Consider the following 21,534-nt stretch of genomic DNA (forward strand, 5'->3'; position numbering starts at 1 on the left):
TGCTATGTCTCATTGGTGAAAAGGAAGGCGAGGGAGGGACGGGAGGTAATGCTTCCATTTTCTTACGATAATGGCATTACTCCTAGTCCTACTCCCTCGCCTTCCTTTTCCGTTCCCTCCCACCCTCCCGGTACGGACTGTCCGAGTTGCGGCTTGGGCTTGGTTTTTGTACAGGAGGGGATAAGGGTGGGGGGGGGTTTAAAAGGGAAAGGGAGGGTCTAGGGGGGAGGCGGGAGGCCTCATTGGTGAAAAGGAAGGCGAGGGAGTAGGACTAGGAGTAATGCCATTATCGTAAGAAAATGGAAGCATTATTATTTACAATCCCCTTCCCCTTTGCGAAAGCATTACTGCTACACTTCTGTAGTTGGTAAATTATTAAAGTTTTGCAACCAGAATTTGGGTGCAAAAAATTAATACATAGCATTCCCATTTTGTATTTTGGAAGGTACGCCCCTTTCAAATACCGAGTCAGTATTTGGTCGTAAACCAAAATTGCGATTCAGTAGCTTTATACTGAATCGCAGTTTTGGCTTGATACATGCCAAAATTTATTTTTTTCCAGTCGCCAACACCCTGTTAGCGACTGGAATAAAGTTTGATACATATTGCCCTAATTTTTTGATTTAGAAAATGTTTACACGGTTATAAAATAAGTTAGATTGCTTATGTTAAAATGCGCCTTTTTTAATCCATTGCATTTGTTCTAGTACAGAAAAAAATACACTTTGTTCATTTCAATGAGAATGTGTTCATTGGAGAGTCAACGTTTGAGGACTTGACAGCATTCTTCAGAAGGGAAGGGGCATCTACATGATAGCGAGAGCTGGCTTTATCTAGAGGAGTGGACATTCATGTAATTAACGGGTTATCAAAATAAGTTTTTGGAGCGAGTTTTCAAAGAGAAATAGAATAGTGACTTCTGGGCATGGGAGTAACATTAACAGGAGAAATATTAGTGGCTGATTGTGGTGGAGGAAGTGACTGTATTTAGACCCCATTCTGGTACAAGTGTGGCGTGAGGCTTTTAAAGATGCCAAGGGACTGTTTCTAGTCTGGAAGGAGTACGCAGCGCATGCCGTTGTGGACACTCTGCAAGAGTGAAAGGATCGGGTGGACGGAGGCACTGCGAACGGGGTGTGTGGGATAGGGTAGGAGATAAAGAGGGGGCACAAGTGGAACCGGGTACCAGTACTAGAGGGCAGGGAGGCCCCAAAAGGAGAGGGAGAAGAGCTTATGAACGCACGCGGTTTATGTAGTTTACAAGAAAATAAATGTCCCTTTCGTATGGCCTTTAGTGCACTGCTTATGTCGTTCACCTTCGTTAAGTATGCTTAGAAGCCTGCACCTCATCATGCAATCCGCATAGATTTAAATATGGATGTTAGTGTATGCGAGCATTATTTTTAAATGTCCTCGTTGGATATTTGTGCTCAAGGCAGTTGTACTCAAAAACACATGCAAGAAAGAACACTGGATAAAAATAATCGATGTTGGCCAGTATATTAAATCTTTTTTTTAATTTGCAATTTTGTAGTCGAAGCTAAATTACGTGTTCTACAGCGCTTGGCACGCCATCCGCAAACGCACAGTGCATCAAGCTGATTAGAGCCGACAGTCGGCTTGATCGCGCCGTGATTAGGTCTCTCTTGACTGCTGGCAAAATCCACTAGCCTCGTCTGTTCCGTTAAAGCTGACGGATGCAGCCGGGCAGCTTTCAGTATTGAGCGGGCCCGGCTACCCTGCTGCCCCCGCGCCCTAAAATTCGAGACCGGCACTCTCAGGCCCTCACAGGGCGGCGGCGCAGCCGAGCCCGGTACCCACTGGCGGCCCAGGACGTGCAGTAACCAGCTCGGGATGGGATGCGTCATCCGCGCAGAATGCGCCCGTAATCTCCTGTGGCTACATTTTGTTGACCTGGTTTGCTGACTGGGGAGACAGTTGACACTATCGTCGTGAGCCGAGAGCGGCGTCAGCCACAAAGATGGAGTTGAGGCAGGTCGAAGCGCTGCAGCAGCTGAGCGCTGGCGGGGAGTGCTGCAAAATAAAGATCTCGGCCTGTTCGATTACCTGGGAAAGGAGCCAAAAGGTACTGACTAACGGCTTTGCTTCGCCATTTAAAAATATTGATATATGTTGAAGAATTTGTTCTAAAACATGACCCGCAGCCAGGATATTTGGATTGTGAATAAGAATACATTGGTGCTCAAGTGTGCACTTAAAGTACAACTTTTAGTTATTTTTTAATTTGTTGTCACGTTTAATGTAAGCATATACGTTTTTTAGCGTAAAAATATTTTTGCGACACGATCTTTCAGTCTGTGTTTTGTTAATGTTTGTGAACCCCTTAATTTGTTTTATAGTCATAAACTTCTGTTGTGGAAGGAGTTGAAACGTATTTATTTTTCGAGTAGCGCTAGTGACAGCTTTCTTCAAATATGCATCTGTTTTTTGACAGGTGTCTCTGTTTGATATGTGGTGTTTAGGCGGACACAAGGCTGAGCTACATTTCCTGTCGTTAGTGATAGGTTTTGAAAACTGAGTGACATTTCCATAGTTGCTATTTCCGAGCAAAACGAATGGTGCTTGTTTGTGAAGTGGGGGAGGTACAGGAGCATGGAAAACACTCTGAAGTCGCCGAGCTGTGTTATGAGTGGTGACACATTCTTACGAAAAAGTCACAGATCTAGGCTCTCTTCCCTAGATTGCTTTTTGTTACTGGATTGCCACTGTTCCACATCATCAGATGAAGCAACCCTTTTACGGCATATGAAGGGGAGAGGCATAATTTAATATAGCAGTTATTCTACAGAATTGATGCGTTAAGCCAGATGAAAAACTTGATTTATCAGAGTAATTTCGTTGGCTTCCTCGTTACAAAGATTTAATGAGTCTGTTCTGTAGCCATTTGTTAGCTTTATTGTTGCTTGGTATATTGTGTACTTTAGCCACAGTGTCCAGTTTAACAACTTGGTATTGACCTCCCTAAAAGGATCGACTGGATTTCATCAAGTTATGTTCAGCAGCCGACTGCTGTCAATACTTGTATTGTTTTGTCGTCTTTGTGGCCAGTGTTTTTTTTAGTCTCATCACATGATCTGCAGTGAAGTCGGCATTGTGTGTTGGTGATAAATAATGGAATTGAAAAATAATTTTTTTTATCAGAAAGAGAATGGAGAAAAGCGAATCTCAAACCACCATAAATTACGATTATTCCTTTCAAAACTGACCTGAAAGAAAAATCCTAAAAGCATTGGCTTTAAAGTCATTTATTTTGCCAATTGGATATTTTTGATCAATTTTTGAAGTCATCTTGATAGTTTAAACGTGGGAATTTTATATAAAGTAATTGGGTTTTCTTGTCTTCCTATAGACTACTACAATTCGTACATTTTGTTAAACCAAAATGGATTTTGTAATCCGTAAATGAGCAATGTGTGTAACTTCAGGTGTTAATTTCAGGATTTGTGAAATCACTTCTAACATAACCATATCCCCCTGTGACTTTCATAACCCCCTTTCTAATTCCCCCCACCACCCGTCACCCCACCGTCAGATTTTCTTGTTGGCATGTGCTGTGAAATGAAAACGTGGACTTCACAGATGCTCTTTCTTGGCCCGGTTTACTTTGTTGAACATATTAATAAACGAAGAGGATTGCGTTCAGGCAAAAAAAGATATTGTTTTGAGTACAGTGCATTAGTATATATGCGTATGGTTTTTGGTTTAAAGGTGATAATCTTTTAAAACGACAGTAAGCACATTTTGTTTGCCAGTGAACAGCAAGAAGCAAAAGACAGTGAAGAAGCATGGATGAGGTAGTAAGCTGTGAAAGAAAAACCGGTTCGCTTGACTTGAATTCAGTGTGAAGAAACTTCTTCAATTCTATCTTGAGTGGGTGGTTTTGCCTCGTTTCCTGAATAAAACTTGTGCTCCAAATTTCCATGTGTAATTGGAGTATGGTGCTTAACTTATTTTCCTAAAAACGGTGGAACTTATTAATGCTGTGTTGGCCTTTTGAACACAACTGCCTCTTCATTATTATAGTATACACATCAGAAAGGTGCGTACTTGTCCAGGACCACTAATATCGCTGTCAGCAGAGGCTCTATAAATAGGTACCACCTGTGTTGTTTTTGCTCTCTTATGTGTCCCTCTAATGTTTTTAACTGGAATGCTACTTTACAGAACTCTTGTAATTGTTTAGTTAACTCAGACTACAGAGTTGCAGAACACAGATAGCTATTTGAACAAGTACCCCAAATGTTCTACTTCTGAAATTATGGCTTGCCTTTAGCTTTTTAATGCCAACAGAGTTGCCTATACCCGATATGCTAAAAGCATGTCCATGGCGAGGAGTTAGAGCTGTTGTATTTAGCATGAGTGTAGTGTCTCTAACAAAACCTCTTGTAGCATTTGTGAACTTAGAGTAGAAAACTGGCTGATTTAGTATTCACCCTCAAATAGAAACAAGAAATGGTAGTGGCCCAAAGCGGATTAAGAAATTGCAGATACATCATGCACTGTTGATAAAAGAGGGCTCTAGCTTCACTCATTCGCACCTCCTCCTTCTCCTTGTTTCACTTTCTCTCACTCCTTTCTCTCAAGAACACCTGCAGCACCACGCATCCACTGATAGAATGGAGCAGTTTACGACTCAGATGTAAGATATCATATCTATAGATTCTGGATTGTATAATTTCACAAGTACATATATTCCATTCATAGGAAAAGAACTCCTGTTCAGCTTTTGTAAACCTCTTTTTATTAACATTTTACAGTTTGAAACCTAAAACTACAAACATCATGTTTGCGCCCAAAGTCAAAAGTCCACAGTCTTGATTAGTGTTAAGCTTATTTAGAATTCGTATATATAAATATTCAGTCTAACATAACAATGGATGGAGATGCTCCTCCACAGCCAATACATGTTTCACACTGGGTTGGCTTATTTTAGCCTAGGGCTTTTTCAAGGCCCTACATTATCACCCTGCCTTGAATAGAATCTGTTGCTGTTATGGTAAGTTGGGTAATTAAAGTCCGAATGCAGTCTGTGACTTAGTTTTCCGTATTGTGCTCATCCATATACTCGATTTAGCAAACTCCTCTTTTGCCTTCTCTGACTGTATCTGCGCTGACCTTACTCAGCCAGTTGCCTTCTCATCTGTAATCGTATAAAGCCTCACTTATGTACTCAGTCACCCTCTGCTTTCCAGTGCCTACCCTCAGTGTTTCGGCTCAGTGATTTTTACCTTTCCAAAAGGAGACCACTCTTGACTCCTCATGGTCCAACTGCCTTCCTGACCCACAATTTCTCTAAAATGTTTGAACTTCTCACGTCGAAAGCTGTGTTTGTCAACCATCATTTCAGATTGCAGAGTAAGCAAGCACCAGGGGTTCTGTGCATGTCGTCCTTTAAACTTTGATCTTACTGGATATCATAGGGTTTGGAGTAAGATGAATATTTCTTCCAATGCTGATTTCAGAATTCGATTTAACTCAAAATGTTGTTCCCCTATCATCCCTCATGCCAGCTCTTTCTTTGGCGCAAGTAAGAATGTTGCATTCTTTAGAACCGCTTAAGATTCTTAGTTTCTATACTGACGGTATGAAAGCGTACAAGCAAACATTTGCCAACTAACCCCACATTTTGGGACATTTCAATAGGAGGGGAGCCTGTGGGAAGGTATCTTATCGGTGAGAATTTTTTTTTATTTAAGTGAAATAATATGTTCATCATCTAGGTGCTCTGTTGACCCTACTAGTTGGATGTTTCTCTCCCTCCATTCCACTGATGTACATCCAAAGGTATGATGGGTGTGCACAGAAGTTAACTAGTTGAGCATTACAAGAATGAAAGAATATACTGTGACCAAAGTAAGGAGTTTCAGAGGATGAGTGTTATGATGAAAGAATTAAAGAAACTGACCACACAGTAAGGTAAGGTTAGTGGTACAACTTGTCACAGAAATGAGCAAAGATGAGGCTAGCACTGATCACCATAAGCAAAAGGGTGGGTGCCTGATCACTCTTAATTATGGAGACTAGACGGTTATCCACTGCTAAAATGAATGATCAGGGATTGATGACTGTTATTGTGAGAGCGAGAAGTGACAGAAGGGGTAATCCTGATAGCTTCAGTTCAATTCATACTTTTTTCCAAATTCTTTTTATTGAGTTTTTTTGTTGTTACAACTGGGTGATACTCACAGGCTTTTGTAGAGAACAGTTAGAATGTGACAGGGGTTATTAGTTGGGACTGCTACCCCTTTCCACGCAAAGTAGATGGGTCAAGCTTTGAGAACACATGCCGATACAAGAAGGCAAAGCCTGTTTTGAAATGCAGTGTTGGGTAAAAGTGTGTAAGTGCTAGATGGCTGTGGCCGCCTCGTTATGTAGTAATGTGTGTGAAACTCTAGGTGGTAAGGGTGGAAAAAAAGAATAATGCCAGAGAGAGGCTGCTGCTGGATGGGGAAACGACAATTGAGCATCAGCACGAGCAAGGATAGTATCTGCAAGGGACCATGTGTAGGTGAGGGGCTTCCTGGCACGATGACGTCCGTGGGTCTTGCGTGGCTTGCCGGATCTGCTGCTTGTGAGAAAGTAGGAAGACTGACTCGCTGAGCGTGGTGTGGATGCAAGTGGGGCTGCAGGCCTAGTGTATGGTAAAATATATGTAAAGCCTGGGGATTATGAGGGAGGGGTATCCTCTCACATCAATTCCCTAAACTGTGTAAGCATAGTGTCCCAGGCTGCAGCTATGGGTCGCTGCAGAGACAATTGGCTCCCTCCCAGTGTAGGTTCTCACTCTCCGCTTCTCCCCATTGGAGGAGCGCTCTATGCCACTACTGGGGATTGGGTGGCACTCCAGTGCAGCATGGGAGTCTGCTTGGCTAGCAGCAGGACCAAGTTGTGAAACATGCTTGCACTTTGTGGTTCCTCCCTCACTTGTAAATTCCCAGGACAGTTGCTTCCCATGTGTTCAGTGTAGGTAGTTCTGTAATGGCGCCTAGAGCATCATGCATTGCGCTCCAATAGTGGGGTAAAATGAGGCAGGACCATAATGTGTTGGAGATTGGCTGCTGGGGACTGAGATCAGGGACACACAAGGTGTGCTGTGGGGAATATGCGGTTCCGTCTGGATGGTGTGAGATAGGCTCTGTGAAGTACCTTGTATTGAACATTTTTAAAGCAATTGTTAAGAGAGATACTGTCTGGGGATTCTAGGAGCCTTGTTCCATTTGGAGTCAGGTACGGGAGGCCCAATGTCATCCTCCCCCAGTTGATGAAGTATCAGGGAGAGCCCCACAAGTTCTCTGGTGGCGTTTTAGTTCCAGGTTATTAAATGGCATCCCATGGTGTACAGGGTGTGTATAACAGTGTGGGTGAGAGGCTCTTCGCCAACTCTGGATCATATGAGCTGGTATGCTGCCAGCAAGTGCCCATGTAGAAGGAACTGTCCTGGGGTATGTCATAGTCTTGATCAAGCTGTTCAAATGTGAGTAGAAAGCAGTCTTGAAACAAACTACCCACAGTCTCTATGGACTGAGCATGCCAGGGAACAAATTGCGGGGAGTCTCGAGAGTCCTTGAAAGGGGGATCATGGGGTCATACAGTGACATGTCGACTACATTAAAGAAGGAGAGAAAATGTGGGCTGCCTTAAAAATATAGTAAAGGGGAAACCTGATCCTAATAAAAGGGAAAAGTAGATACTATGTAGATACTATACTAATGTGAAAGGGAGGTTGACCCCAGGAGGAAAAACAAGAAGGCTGACTGCAGAAAAGCGTGAAACAGAAGGGCCTACCACTGTAAAGGAAGAGAAATTACTTATAAATATGTAAGGGGGAAGCCTGACCACATTACTGAAGTATGGAGGAGGTGGCAGTACGTAATGGTGCAGCTTGCACACTGGAAAGACAATGATGTATGGCCACATTAAGGTGGAAGAGAACAAACTGACCGCTGAAAGTAATGTGAAACCTGACCACACCAGAGCAAGATCAGAAATTTATAACCACTGGCACGAGGAAGAGAAGAATATGGGGGTATCCTTAGTCAGAGTGGAGCAGAAGATTAACACTGAAGTTAGACTGACCATTGGGGGGAAGGAAGGTGAATCACACTGAAGAAGGAGAGGGGAAGCTAGCCATGCTTTGGCAGCTCTGAAGAGTTGCCCCATTTGAAGAGCCTAACTTTCATTTTCCACATTGAGTTTCCAAAAACTTTTGTGGTCCAGTGTCCTTCAATTAAACGTGATGAGAGCTAAGAGTGCAGGTTTGGAAAGAGAGTGGTAGAGAGGGCAAAGAGTGTGGTGGTGTGGGTAGCAGGAGGTCAAGTAATTATTATTAGGTCACGCCTAGGCAGCTCATACGCTGCCTCTTTGAGACATGTTATTTTTACTCTGTGGGCTTTGAGCATGCCCGTTGTTTTTTCATTTGTTTTTTTTTCTGTGCCCTTCTGAAAACGTGGCTTTTCATTGGTGCATTGGCTGTATTAGTCCTTCCTTTTGGTTTTTGGTTCTCTCCCATGGCTACTGGCCCTATTATATGTACTCCTTGTCAAATGCACATATTTGCAGATACTTACAAATGCATTTACAAAGGAGTTTTTGACACGGAGAGCCGGAGTGAAAAATCAATGACCAAAGGTCTGTTTATTTTTGCTGCAGCAAAGAGGACAGGTTTACCACTGGCATCCCAGGCCCGAAGTAAAGTGTGCTGGCATAAAGCGTTTAACAGTGATATTTATACTCATACATCAAAGGATACATAAAATGTGTAAATAATGATATACGTCATACAGATATTTTAAGGAGTTAATCAGTTTCCACACACTGGTTCCATTCCCAGCTTTGTCCTTGCCTCCCTTCTGCAGCTGCCTGACTCCCCACATTCTTGAGACCCTTCAAAGGATTACGTGGTTCAAAGGTATAGATATCAGCCTTTCCCTCCCCAAAATACCACAGCCGAGGTCAGTTAGTTATTTGAACACACAATTATAATGAGTACAGTGCCCCAGTTAGGGAAAGAAACCAGCTGCAAGCCTATGGCGTGGAACCAGGCTTATTTTACCTAAACAAATATACATAAGATAACATATGTGATAGACAGTGCGTTCAGAGACAACAAAAGCTCAAACTTACACGTGTTAAAGAAACGAAGCAATTCAAAATGAATTCTAACAATCGACCCTTTTTGAGTTTTTTTTTTCTTCTGAACATAATAAACGTTTTGAATAGTTCTAAATTTCCTCATATATGTTGAATTTTACTCCCACTTCATTGAAATTTGCATTCATGGGGACATAAACAACCGATGGGTATGAGCAACCAGTATCTGTAGTAAGGACAGTGGGGTCAATAGCCATTAGGGAATTTATCTCTTCTCTCTGCATCATAGCTCGATTGGTTTCTAGTATTTTCACTGGCGGAAGTTTACACAATTTTAAACAGGAACAGAGAGCAGGTAAGCACTGCACTAATAAACAACTTAATACAATAGCTATTATTATAAAAAGTATGTCTTTAAACAACCAGCCCCACCCCCCAAACCAAGACCATAACCATGATAAACTCCAATCGCCTCCTTCATATTGGCCCCCCTTTTCAAATACCTGTACTGCTTCTTTTATTTTCCCAATATCCAATTCTATCTCTGATGACTTGTTGACAAAATAACAGCACTTTTGCTGGTACTGATGTTGGATTAAAACACATACTCCTCCTTGTTGTACTGTAATCAAGTCTAGGGCAAGCCGATTTTGTATCGCCAATTGGGCTGCAGAGTTTATCTCTATCTGTATACTTCCTATGGCCTCTCTGGTGGCATTAAATGCAATGGCTAATTCAGCTGACATATTCATCATTGCCAGTTGTAAATCGAAAATTCCAAATCCGGGAATAAGAACATGTAATACTTGAAATACCCAGTTCTTTCGCTCCTCCAGTATGGGTGTCCCTCATTTGTACCTATGTGCAAAACTCCCCATGTTAAGGGGCTGGGAAGATTATATATTTGATATCACAGTAATGTTGGGTGCCAAATATGCCAGTGAACATATCCCTTCCCAGTTTAGAGGCAGTACTTTATATGCAGTTCTTCCACATACGAAGTACATGCCTCCCTGGATTTGTGAATTTATAATGCTGTATTTTATTCGGGGCAATCCTACACCCTCTGGGGTGTCATGCTCAGAATTATTGCAATATTTGTAATCTTCCCAGATTGTATTTAGCAATGATACATTTGCCCAGGGTGCAACATATGAACATCTAGCCGTCCAGAGGGGGCCAAGGAAAACCCGGGACAATATTACAGGTGAATTTTTTCCATTTCTATCTTGTTCTCTGGAGGGATCATATAACAATCCTTCTGGATCTACTAGAATCTCATTTTCTCCCACAGTCAGGTTCCAATAATTCACAGTGTAATTTTGATGAGTCCCATTAATTAACGCTGTCCAATTTCTGTCTATTTTCTCCTCTCCTTCAAGATCCCAATTCCCTGTTTTTATATCAAATAACAAAGTGTAAACACACTGTTCAGGAGGGATCTTTCCCATGTATTTTGCCTCTGGGTTTTGCCCATAAAAATAGGTACCAAAACATATGGGAAACATTTTAAGTGTGGCATTCTCTCCAGGCATCGGGGAGAGCTTGTATTCTGCCTGGGTATTAGGGAGCACCGCACACCTAGGGTACCATTGATATTCTTGTTGGTCACATCTCCAAGTGGTATTTGGTACAAGACACACTTCCCCTCTTTCATATTCGCTTGGTGATACTGGTACTTCATAAAGGCCTATAGGATCCTCGGGGTGTCTAGACAAGTGCCGGCAAATCCAGCAGTCAGTGAGACTTAATGTCTCCGCTAATTTTCCATGAACCTTTATCAATGGATGTAAGGTAGGATTTTGCAACAATGATGCAACACCACTGGACATTATACATATTAACATAAGGGTCACTAGGTACTTCATTATTGTTTTGTAGAAATAGTTATAAGGCCACTCTTCCCTATTCTCTAGAGGGATATTTGTCCTGCCAAATGGATATATTTTCATAATTTTATTGTGCTCTTCTCCTTGGTCCTACAACTTTTCTATGATACCGTTTTACTCGTCTCAACCGCCTACGCGTGTTCAAAAATATACCCACACAATTACCAAATATGTAAATGCAAAATATTGATATCACTATACTAATAATCATATACGTATAGATACAGATAAGTGAATTTTCCTTCAATGTTCACACCCACTAGGGTTCAGCACCGCCGTGCTTTCCACTCTAGCAGTTAGGCTGCACTGGTTGGTCCATGAACAAGTTTTTTTTCAAATACAGGACAATAGATGTTGGCTTGATCCTAGGTCCCTTAGCTTCTCCTTTTCAAGTTTTAACTCCTGGTGAGTCTCATGCTCTCAGTGAGTAAGTCGCGATACTTCAAAGTTCGTCTTCAGTATAGTTTGTCAGTTTCGTTCAGTGTCTCAGCAAAAATGAGGGCGGAGGCCAGCAATTTTCCACCAGATCAGTGATGTGCTTGGGTATTAAACAGAAAAAGGGCACCTTTTTTTTTTTTTTTTTTTTTTTACCGCTGGGACTACAAACCGCACCAACCCTAATGGCTGGCCGCTTCCGTAGAACTGGTACTTGGTTTTTTCCTTTCTCGCCAGTCACAGAACTGCTAACTCCATTTACCCACTGCTTGAATAGCGTTGCACAAGCTGCATCCCACTATACTTGTGTTCTCGTTGAGACAATTGTTCTGACCAATGTTCTGGTGTCGTTGCACAGGCTAGTCACCCGTGTTCATGCTGGAATTTTAGTCATCACAGTCATTTACAACCTCGTCGCCCAAAGTGTGCGTAACAACAGTGAGGATAGCTCGTTTTAATGCTGGTACATCAATGGCATCGGAAATGCCGGTGGCGGTGAAGGCGGGGAACTGTATTTCACAAAGGCAGGCGTGCCGTATTCTGCTGAGCAAAGGATTCCTTGGCCATTCAGAAAAGACCTCAGTTTGCAATTCCAAGCTAGGAGCTATCAGGGTGATGTAAATGTAACTTTTAGTAGGGGTCACCACCTTACGCACCTTCAAAATTCTGTTCATTTGGATGGGCGAGGACGCAGGTTGTATCGATGAGTTTGTTGATCTTCAAACAGCAACTCTTCGTCACTGGGCTGCTGTGTCACCTCAGGAGCAGAAGTAGCACTTGAAACTTGTGAAGGTGTTTCCTGTCTCCCTACTTCGCTGTAATCAGGAGACAATGGTAATTCTGCTGTTAGAGTACTCTGTAGTGGAATTGGTGCACGCTTACAGTGGCTAGCATGTATCCAGTTTTTCCTTCCTTCCACTTTCACCGCTGTCTGTGTTGCAAGCAGTACCTGGGCTGGCCCCCGCCACCTGGGCTGAAGACTGTTGGTTCTTTGAAAATTCTTTGTCATAAGCCAATCCCCTGGCTTAAAAGGGTGACCAGGGCCTTCAAGAGGAGTCGGTAGGCTGGCCTTGACCTGTTGGTGGATCAAACGCAAATCTTTAGTCAATTGTTTACAGTAATCTACAAACAAAGGATATTGCACTTCAGAAAGCTTCTTTGGTCGTGGTACCCCCCAGATATTGGCTGGCCTCCCCATGACAACTTCATAGGGGGATAATCGTGACTTGCTACTGGCAGTCATCCTGATGGACATTAATGCTAGGGGCAAAGCATCTGGCCATTTTAAGTTGGTCTCAGCACAAATCTTAGCTATTTTGCTCTTCAAGGTGTAATTATACCTTTCTACAAGGCCCGCTGATTGTGGGTGATTTGCAGCATGAAATCGATGTTTGATGTTAAGGGCGGTACAGACCTTCTCCATTACCTCATTAGAAAAATGACTGCCATTGTCACTCCAGACTAATCGTGGCAAGGCGTATCTAGGAAAATATTCTTTTAGTAATATTTTGGCGGTAGAGAGGGCACCATTGTCTTTTAATGGGTAGGCCTCTATCCATTTTGAAAACATGCATACTACCACTAACACGTATTTCAGTTTGTTACACGGTTCCATGTGGATAAAATCCATCTGTATAGCTTCAAAGGGGAGATCAGGAGGGGCAAAGTGGCCAGGGGGCGTAGGGGTCCCTTTTCCTGCATTGTGCACTGCACACACCATACAACTTTTAACCAGGTTATTAGCAGCTTTGGATATCAGAGGATTACTCCAAACATGGTCCAAAGTTGTCTTGATGCCTTGGGCACTGATGTGTGCAGGACTGTGGGCCATAGTAACCATAGCGTGTACATAGCAATTAGGTAACATCCATCTTCTTCTGTCTGTGTCATCTGTGTAACAACCCTCACTGTCTAGTCTACCGTTCTTCTCCCACTGTTCCCTTTCCTCTGCTGTTGCTTCTGCTTGAATATCTCTCACACACTGCATGGTATTTTCTAATACTTCGTACTGGGGCTCTCCCTTGATGCTACTCTCAACATATGCATTGTCAAATGGTGCTCGTGCTGTTGCTTTCGCTGTAGCATCTGCAAAAGCATTTCCTCGTCCTATATCATCAGTAGTTTTTTTGTGGGCACTACACTTAATGATTGCGACCTGACGGGGCAGGCTGAGAGCAGTCAAAAGTGTCACAATCAAGTTGCCATGCTGAATGGTAGTGCCATGTGACGTGATAAAGCCTCTATTCGCCCAGAGTCGCCCAAAATTATGAGCTACTCCAAACGCATATTGGCTATCAGTGTAGATGTTAACACTAAGATGTTCACTTATTTCACAAGCTCTGGTGAGGGCAATTAATTCTGCAGCCTGTGCCGAATTTTGCGGGATTCTATGAGATTCAACCACTGTTTTGACTGTGGTGACGGCATAGGCTGCAGTGGTCGTACCATCTGGTAACTTGAAGCAAGACCCATCTACAAACAGCTCTCCCTGTGGGTCAGATAGGGGAGTGTCTGTTAAGTCTACCCGTCCCTTGGTTTCTTCCTCAGTGGCAAAAATGCAATTATGATCAAATTCCACATTGTCCTGAGGGAGGGGTAGTAACGTAGCTGGGTTCAAGACATTGCACCGCTTCAAAGTAATATTTGGACTGAACAATGTTAATTCGTAACCCGTTAGACGAGCACTGGTGAGGTGCTGCGTCTGTGTCTTGTTTAACAAAATATCAACGGCATGAGGAACCATCACAGTGAGCGGATTGCCACCAACAAACCCTTCACTTTGTTTCACCGCAGCTGCTGCAGAAGCCACTCCTCTAAGACAAGTAGGCAAAGCTTGCGCCACAGTGTCCAAGGTGGAAGAGAAGTATGCACAAGGGCGTTGTCTCCCACCTTGGTCCTGTGTCAAAACAGACAATGTACAGCCATGCTTTTCATGCACAAATAAAACAAATGGTTTACTGTAATCCGGATTACCCAATACAGGAGCAGAGCACATCGCCTTTTTTAATTCTTGAAAAGCCTCCTCACATTTGTCAGTCCAAGGTACAGGAGAGGGCACATCTGAAAGTGTCAGAGCAGTCAATGGTTTTGCTATAAGTGAAAAATTTGGAATCCACTGTCTGCAAAAGGATGTAAATCCCAAAAATGCTCGGACTTCAGAAGGGGTGCGTGGTGCAGTCATTGTATGAACCAATTTAATTCTGTCTGGATGTAATCTCCTTCCCTCCTTAGAGAGGAGGTGTCCTAGATAGGTGACCTCCTCTCTACAATACTGCAATTTTGGAAGGGACACCTTATGGCCCAGAGGTGCTAAATGATGTAATAATGCAACAGTATCAGTCTTACATTGTGTCATGGAATCTGAGGCAATTAAAATATCATCAATGTACTGAAACAATGCAGAGCCTGTAGGTGGATTGAATTGGTCTAATTGACGTTTAAGACATTGACTATATATGCTCGGGGACTCAACAAATCCCTGTGGAATTCTTGTCATCGCGAATGATCTACCAAAAATCGCGAAGCTAAACAAATATTGAGATTCTTCGGCAATTGGAATGCTAAAGAACGCATTCTTCAAATCGATTACGGTGAAAAAACACGCAGAGGGTGGGATCATTGTGAAAAGACTATTCATGTCTGGGACCACGGGAAACTGGGGAATTACTATTTTATTAATTTCTCGGAGATCAATAACTAATCGATATACCGTGTTATCAGTAAATGATTGCTCACCATCTAATCTATTAGCATAATTTCGTTTCTTTACAACAGGAAGGATTGGACTGTTACATGGGCTGCTCACTATTTCCTTTATGACACCTGCATGCACAAGATCAGATATGACTGCCTTGAGCCCTTTTTCGCTTGATTTAGGTAATTTGTATTGAGGAACACGAGGTAACCGGGCACCTGGTTTGATTTTTATTACAATAGGGTCGATATCCATAATGCCTACATCATTCTTGCCTTTGGCCCATAAGCGAGGGTCTATTTCCTGTAGCTCTGGGGGTAAGTCGTATTCCTGTGAGAACATGCACCGAGTTGGGGAAACACTATCCATAGTTACATAGACACCATCCATTGAACAGTGAATAACTGCATTTAATTTCTTTAACAAATCTAATGCAAACAAGTTTTCATTGCAACCTGATGTTAAAGAGAGTGGCGTGTGTACTGTAAATGGGCCTACAGTTACTCTCATAGGTGTTGAGATGGGGCTCACCACGGGGATTCCAGAAATCCCAATTGATGTGGTATGAAGCCCAGACAGGGGAGCCCCGGGGACTGCAGAATGTGCAATAGATGTTCTGGTGGCACCAGTATCTAGAAGAAACTTATGGCCCTCTCCTTCGATTTTTACATCAATGTAGGGACCATTTTGATCTACAGGAATACTTACTCGCCCCTGGCCCTGTCTGTGGCTGTCCTAATAATTGTAGGATTCAGAAAAGAAATCATCAGCATAATATTGTCGTTCAAATGCATTGTCAAAAATATTAGTGTTACGCGGGACCTGATTCTCATTCTGCGAATTCTGATCAGTTCTACCTCTTCCTCGTCCTCGTGCATTACCTGCTGCGTTCCCTCTATGAAGTGACATACTTTGTCTTCCTTCCAGTAATGGGCAAGTATCACGCCAATGTCCATCCTGCTTACAGTAGGCACATTGGTTGATATTTAATCGGCGGTCTTGGGGTGGTGCAGATGCACCTCGGCCTCGACCCCTTCCCCGTCCCCTTGGTGGGCCACCCCTTTGCTGAGGGGTTGTATCCCGCTGAGGGTATGCCTGCTGTAATAATACCTTTTTCTTCAATTCTTTTACTGACTTCTCATTCTTTTCTAATTCTTCCTTGTACCTGCTCTCATAGTATTGCGCCATCTGCAAAATCTCTGCCTGTCCCTTCGTCATCCACGAACTCTCTGTTGCTTTTAATTTTTGTGATATTTCAGGTAGAAGGCCATTAACAAAGCGTTCTACAAATAGTGTGACACCTGTTACGGTGGCGAGGTCTTGACCGCTAAAATCTATGAAAGCTTGTTCAATTCGAGTAAAATAATCTGGGACATCTTCACCTATTTTCTGTTTATAAGTGGCAAGCTTTCCCCAATCCACAGTCTGAAGAGGTATAACAGTTTCTAACTTAGTCAATATCCGATTAGGTAAATCTAAAATATCCTGATGCGGCAGGGTTCCTGGTGCCCTTTGTGCTTCACGTGCTTCTAAACCCCCCCATGTATTTCCCAAAGTAGGTGCATCATCTACTCTTCTAATTTTATGCCAAACTTCAGGACCCAATAAAACACCAAAAAAATAGTCAATGTCTTTGAGTGTCATGGTTGTGGTGGAAATGGCAGTTCTAAGGTCCCGATAGAATCCAGCTGGATTCTTTCGAGGGTCTGGCAAGTCTTTCTTTATAGCCATTACCTCCTCCCTTTTCCATGGTATATGAACAAATTGGGCCACCGGCACGGGAGCTGGTTGTCCGGCGGCAGCTGCTGCTGCGACTGCAGCTGCAGTGGGCATATCAGGGTGCACTTCCCTCATTGGGTACCCCTTGTCATATCTATTTAGAACATCTTCCCTGGCTATGACACAAATGCGTACTCCCTCATTTATGCTGTTACTATCAAGAATACAAGCCCTACTGTCCCGCCATAATTGGTTTAATTCTTGTTCATAAGGGAGAGGGGTAGAATCTGTAATACAAGACTTCCAATCCCTCTCCAATTTTTCAATCATATACAGCAGTGCTAATTGCTGTCCAAAATGTGACATCTGTTGTATTGTGTCCATAATATCGGTGTGGGTGTAAGTAGGATGTGACATCCAGTTCTCTGACTGATTCTTGATAACCCGTTTTTCCCAATCCCCAATAGTGGAGCGGGTACTAGGGGGCGAAATCGACTTAATAGGTGTGCCCCATATGGGTGAAAGTGAGTGTAAGGCTGTGCACTGTCGGCGTTGTCCATTTGGGGTATTAGGGGCAGGGGACATTATTTGTAACCTTGCAGTGCTGGCTGGTAGTGGTGAGGCAGGTGGTGGAGGGATTAGGACTTGGGCTATTGGGGTAGCTTGGGCTAGAGGCTGTGGTGGTTGTGGCACATGCTGCTGTAGTGGTGCACCTGGATTTCCCAAATTGGGTCCTTGCCCTTGCTGCTGTTGCGGTGCCCCCATGTTAGGTTGGGCTACTGCAGGGGGTGTGTAAGGTGGAGGTGCAGTAGGGCTATTATCTAATAGCTGTAGCATTACCTCATCTTCCTCTAATGCATGTTTGGTTTCTGTTGGCTTTGATACATAACTTCCCTCCACCTGAGCCCTATGGACTCTATCTTCAGATTCAATCCCTTTCTGGGTTTGGGACTGGTGATAAAGGGCGGCCTTTTGCATAATGGTTCTCCTATTTTCCCTCTCTATCAGTTTATCTGATTTAATTTTTCTTTTATTGGCTTCCATTTCCCATTTTCTGTACACCTCAAACATATGTTGTCTAGCCTTTTTATGAAACAAACATTCCTGTAGGTAGGTTAGTTTCTTTAAATCAAAAGATCCATCCTCTGGCCACTGGAGGTCAGGACAATGTCTAGTATATCTGCGCCATATACTATTATACAAATTGTTCTCTAAACCATAATCCTTTAACATGTCCCACCCTGGTGTTCCCTCTTTTGGGATCGGTTGCCTTTTATCTAAACGTGGCACATGATTTCGGCGAAAACAAAGACATAACCCTTGCCAACATTTCTTATTTCCCATATCTAACTTTTTAAATATTCAAAAGGCAACACACACACCAAATTTCAAAATGCAACATGTACCAAAGAAACCCTTGTTCAAATGTGCACCAAAGAAAACCTTTTTCAAATGTGCACCGAAGAAGAAAAAAAAACCCTTTTTTCAAATATTTACCAACTTACAAATTGCTCCAGGCCTGGGCAAATTACTCAAACAAGAAAAACACATGTAATACAAATTGTCAAATGGTACCTTGTACAAATGCAAATTTACCAAGAACTAATCATTCCCAAAAATGATAAGTTATCCAAAAACAATTATTCTCTCAAATGCAAGTTAAAGCAGACAAATAGCCAGCGAGGAACAGTCTTACCTGACTATCTGCTTTTTCCTGGATTTCTCTCCGGCCGCCCGTGTCAGACTAATCCGTCAAGATAAACACCGATGTTTCAGGGACTTCGCTGGGACATCATGAGAAAGCGGGGGGAAGCCTGCCCGGTGGATAAGATGCAGCTGCTTCTGAAACTAAGTCTTTGTGCAGGGGCCCCTGGAATCTACACCTCCGGAACGGCGTCCCCCCACTGGCAGCACGTCTCGTGACAGAGCTACTGAAGATATCCACTGGAAGGTCCCTGTTCGGGCGCCAAATTGTCAAATGCACATATTTGCAGATACTTACAAATGCATTTACAAAGGAGTTTTTGACACGGAGAGCCGGAGTGAAAAATCAATGACCAAAGGTCTGTTTATTTTTGCTGCAGCAAAGAGGACAGGTTTACCACTGGCATCCCAGGCCCGAAGTAAAGTGTGCTGGCATAAAGCGTTTAACAGTGATATTTATACTCATACATCAAAGGATACATAAAATGTGTAAATAATGATATACGTCATACAGATATTTTAAGGAGTTAATCAGTTTCCACACACTGGTTCCATTCCCAGCTTTGTCCTTGCCTCCCTTCTGCAGCTGCCTGACTCCCCACATTCTTGAGACCCTTCAAAGGATTACGTGGTTCAAAGGTATAGATATCAGCCTTTCCCTCCCCAAAATACCACAGCCGAGGTCAGTTAGTTATTTGAACACACAATTATAATGAGTACAGTGCCCCAGTTAGGGAAAGAAACCAGCTGCAAGCCTATGGCGTGGAACCAGGCTTATTTTACCTAAACAAATATACATAAGATAACATATGTGATAGACAGTGCGTTCAGAGACAACAAAAGCTCAAACTTACACGTGTTAAAGAAACGAAGCAATTCAAAATGAATTCTAACATCCTCCCATCCTGTATATTTGGGTTAGTTTTAGCGCACTATTTTTTTCTTCTGTTCTGGCATGGTATCATGAGAAGGCTCTTCTTAGGTGCAGCTGCTCCCCCTGCCTTTACACTGCGAGCACGTGTAAAAATAGGCCTGTAAATATTGTCCCAGCTCCCGCTTTCATGTTTCACCATTGCGAACATGGCGCCCCACAGCTGCTCCTGATTAATTTCCATATGGCTCCGCGCTGTGGAGACCGGGTGATTTTGCCGCGTCCTTGTGCATTCCTTCACTCTGATTGAGCGTGCACTTTACAGTGCCCCTGGGGCACAAGCAGGGACTGACTGTAGTGCCCCCATATTAGCATGCACTCTACGGTACTCCTGGGGCATGAGCAAGTGTCCACTCCAGTGTGCCTTTTTTCACATGTTTTGGAAGTGGTAGTAAATAAATCCTCACACCCTGATTGGTCCTGGTGTTGCCATGTGACCAATATTATCATCTACACACTACACACATGTACTAAACCTGATCAGTTGTAATGGTTTCATTTTTACCAGTTCCATCACATGATGTATAACAAACTCTGCAATCTTGGTGAACCGGAATGGCTGTAAAGATAGATGACTTTTACTGCTGACCAGAGCGTGTCCCTCTCGTTTTATTTACCTTGCTGATTTCCGAGATGTGCAGACTTAGATGCTACTTGCTAACCAATGAATAGTAGGGGAAATACTTGTTTGTCACGTATTGATATCTTGTTTTTCAGGTTACTGCCTCCAGTTTTTAGTCCTTCATTTGTGTTTAGTTCAACGGTTAATGAAATCAATGAAAGCATCATAACAGATATGCCATAGAAAGACGTAGTAGGAGACATCACTATTTTGAAAAGTTTCCTTAACCCTTATTGGTTGTTAGCTGGCGGGTGTTTTCTGTATAGAGAAAGTTGCACAGGTGGAGGACGAAGGACCGTACTCGTTGCTGGCAGCCTTAAGTTGACCCAGAGCTGGATCGGTGTAGCTGTCCAGCTGTTAAGAAAAGGGTTATTGTGTACTGCCCTGGATACTTTTTGTTGCATGAGCAGCCTGGCGATGAAACAGCTAGCCCACGTTTGGCAGATCTGCTCCAGAGTCCTCGTTAATAAAACTAGTCATGACTGCGAGCCAATCTGTAGGTGACACATGTGCCACAAGCCACTCGCCCATGGACATTAACAGAACAGTATTTAAAATGTAGCCGAATAACAAAAGTGCTGGTCTACAAACCATAATTTAATGAAGGATCGTTAGGTTTTTGTTTGTAAATTCTTGTAACACGGTCATGCATCCAGTTGAAACATACAGCACCTTGATGTCTTGTGGGTGAGTGCGCTAATAAAAAATGCAAAGATATTAAAATAGCTGGCCACCAACGTGGGTGAGTGCCATGTGACTTAAAGACATTCCTAATACAATATGTACAGGCAGCAGAGCTGAAATGAGCAGAGCAACATTGTTATGTGATCTAGTTAAATGGGGCACACTTACTGCAGCCGTTTGCAGTAATCTACTTGACAAGGACAATACAAAATATATATATATATAGGTCTGGACGAGTAAACCAGTCTCTGCACATCTGAGGACCACCATCAACCCTCATACTCCTATTTGTCAGCTCACTCACTTTTTAGGTCTCGCCTACGTAGTGCATGCGCTGTCTATTCGAGACATGTTGTATCTGCTGTATGGGTTTTCGAAACGCCTCCACTTATTCATTTGTTCTTCGTGTGTCTTTGTAAATCTGTTTTTTTGTGGGGTCAGTCGGTCAATTTTATCCCTCCTTTTGTTGTTTTGTTTACACCCATAGCGACTGACCCTGTTACATTTGTTATTTCTCCTCTGGGCATTTAGTTTACTTTCGCCTTACTATTTTTTTAGTTTGCATAGTTTGCTTAAACCAGGCAGGCATGACTAAAGCCATGCCACTGCCTAGATTAGTTTCAATGCAAGCTTTTATTAGGCCAATATGGAGGCGAAAATGTTTTCTTTAAATTGGGGAATACACCTGAAAATGCAGCCAGCCCCTCCCGCCACTCGGCTGCCGCTAACTGCTTGTCAGAGTTAC

General features: G+C 42.9%; 1 protein-coding gene across 3 annotated transcripts in view; it reads left to right on the top strand.

Annotated features, from left to right (window-relative positions):
• PPP1R13B (protein phosphatase 1 regulatory subunit 13B) overlaps positions 1–21,534 on the top strand; it is a 411,799-nt gene that overhangs the window by 191,670 nt on the left and 198,595 nt on the right. Inside the window, exon 1 of one of the 3 annotated variants that reach the window (XM_069207266.1) lies at positions 1,586–2,086. The exons of the other annotated variants lie outside the window; for them this stretch is intronic. Coding sequence (XP_069063367.1) covers positions 1,982–2,086 — 105 coding nt within the window. The 5' untranslated portion in view covers positions 1,586–1,981. Of the gene's footprint in view, positions 1–1,585; positions 2,087–21,534 lie in introns of those variants that run through there. 3 annotated transcript variants of the gene reach the window in all.

This window comes from Pleurodeles waltl, chromosome 9 (genome assembly GCF_031143425.1).
Source record: "Pleurodeles waltl isolate 20211129_DDA chromosome 9, aPleWal1.hap1.20221129, whole genome shotgun sequence".
NCBI lineage: Eukaryota > Metazoa > Chordata > Amphibia > Caudata > Salamandridae > Pleurodeles > Pleurodeles waltl.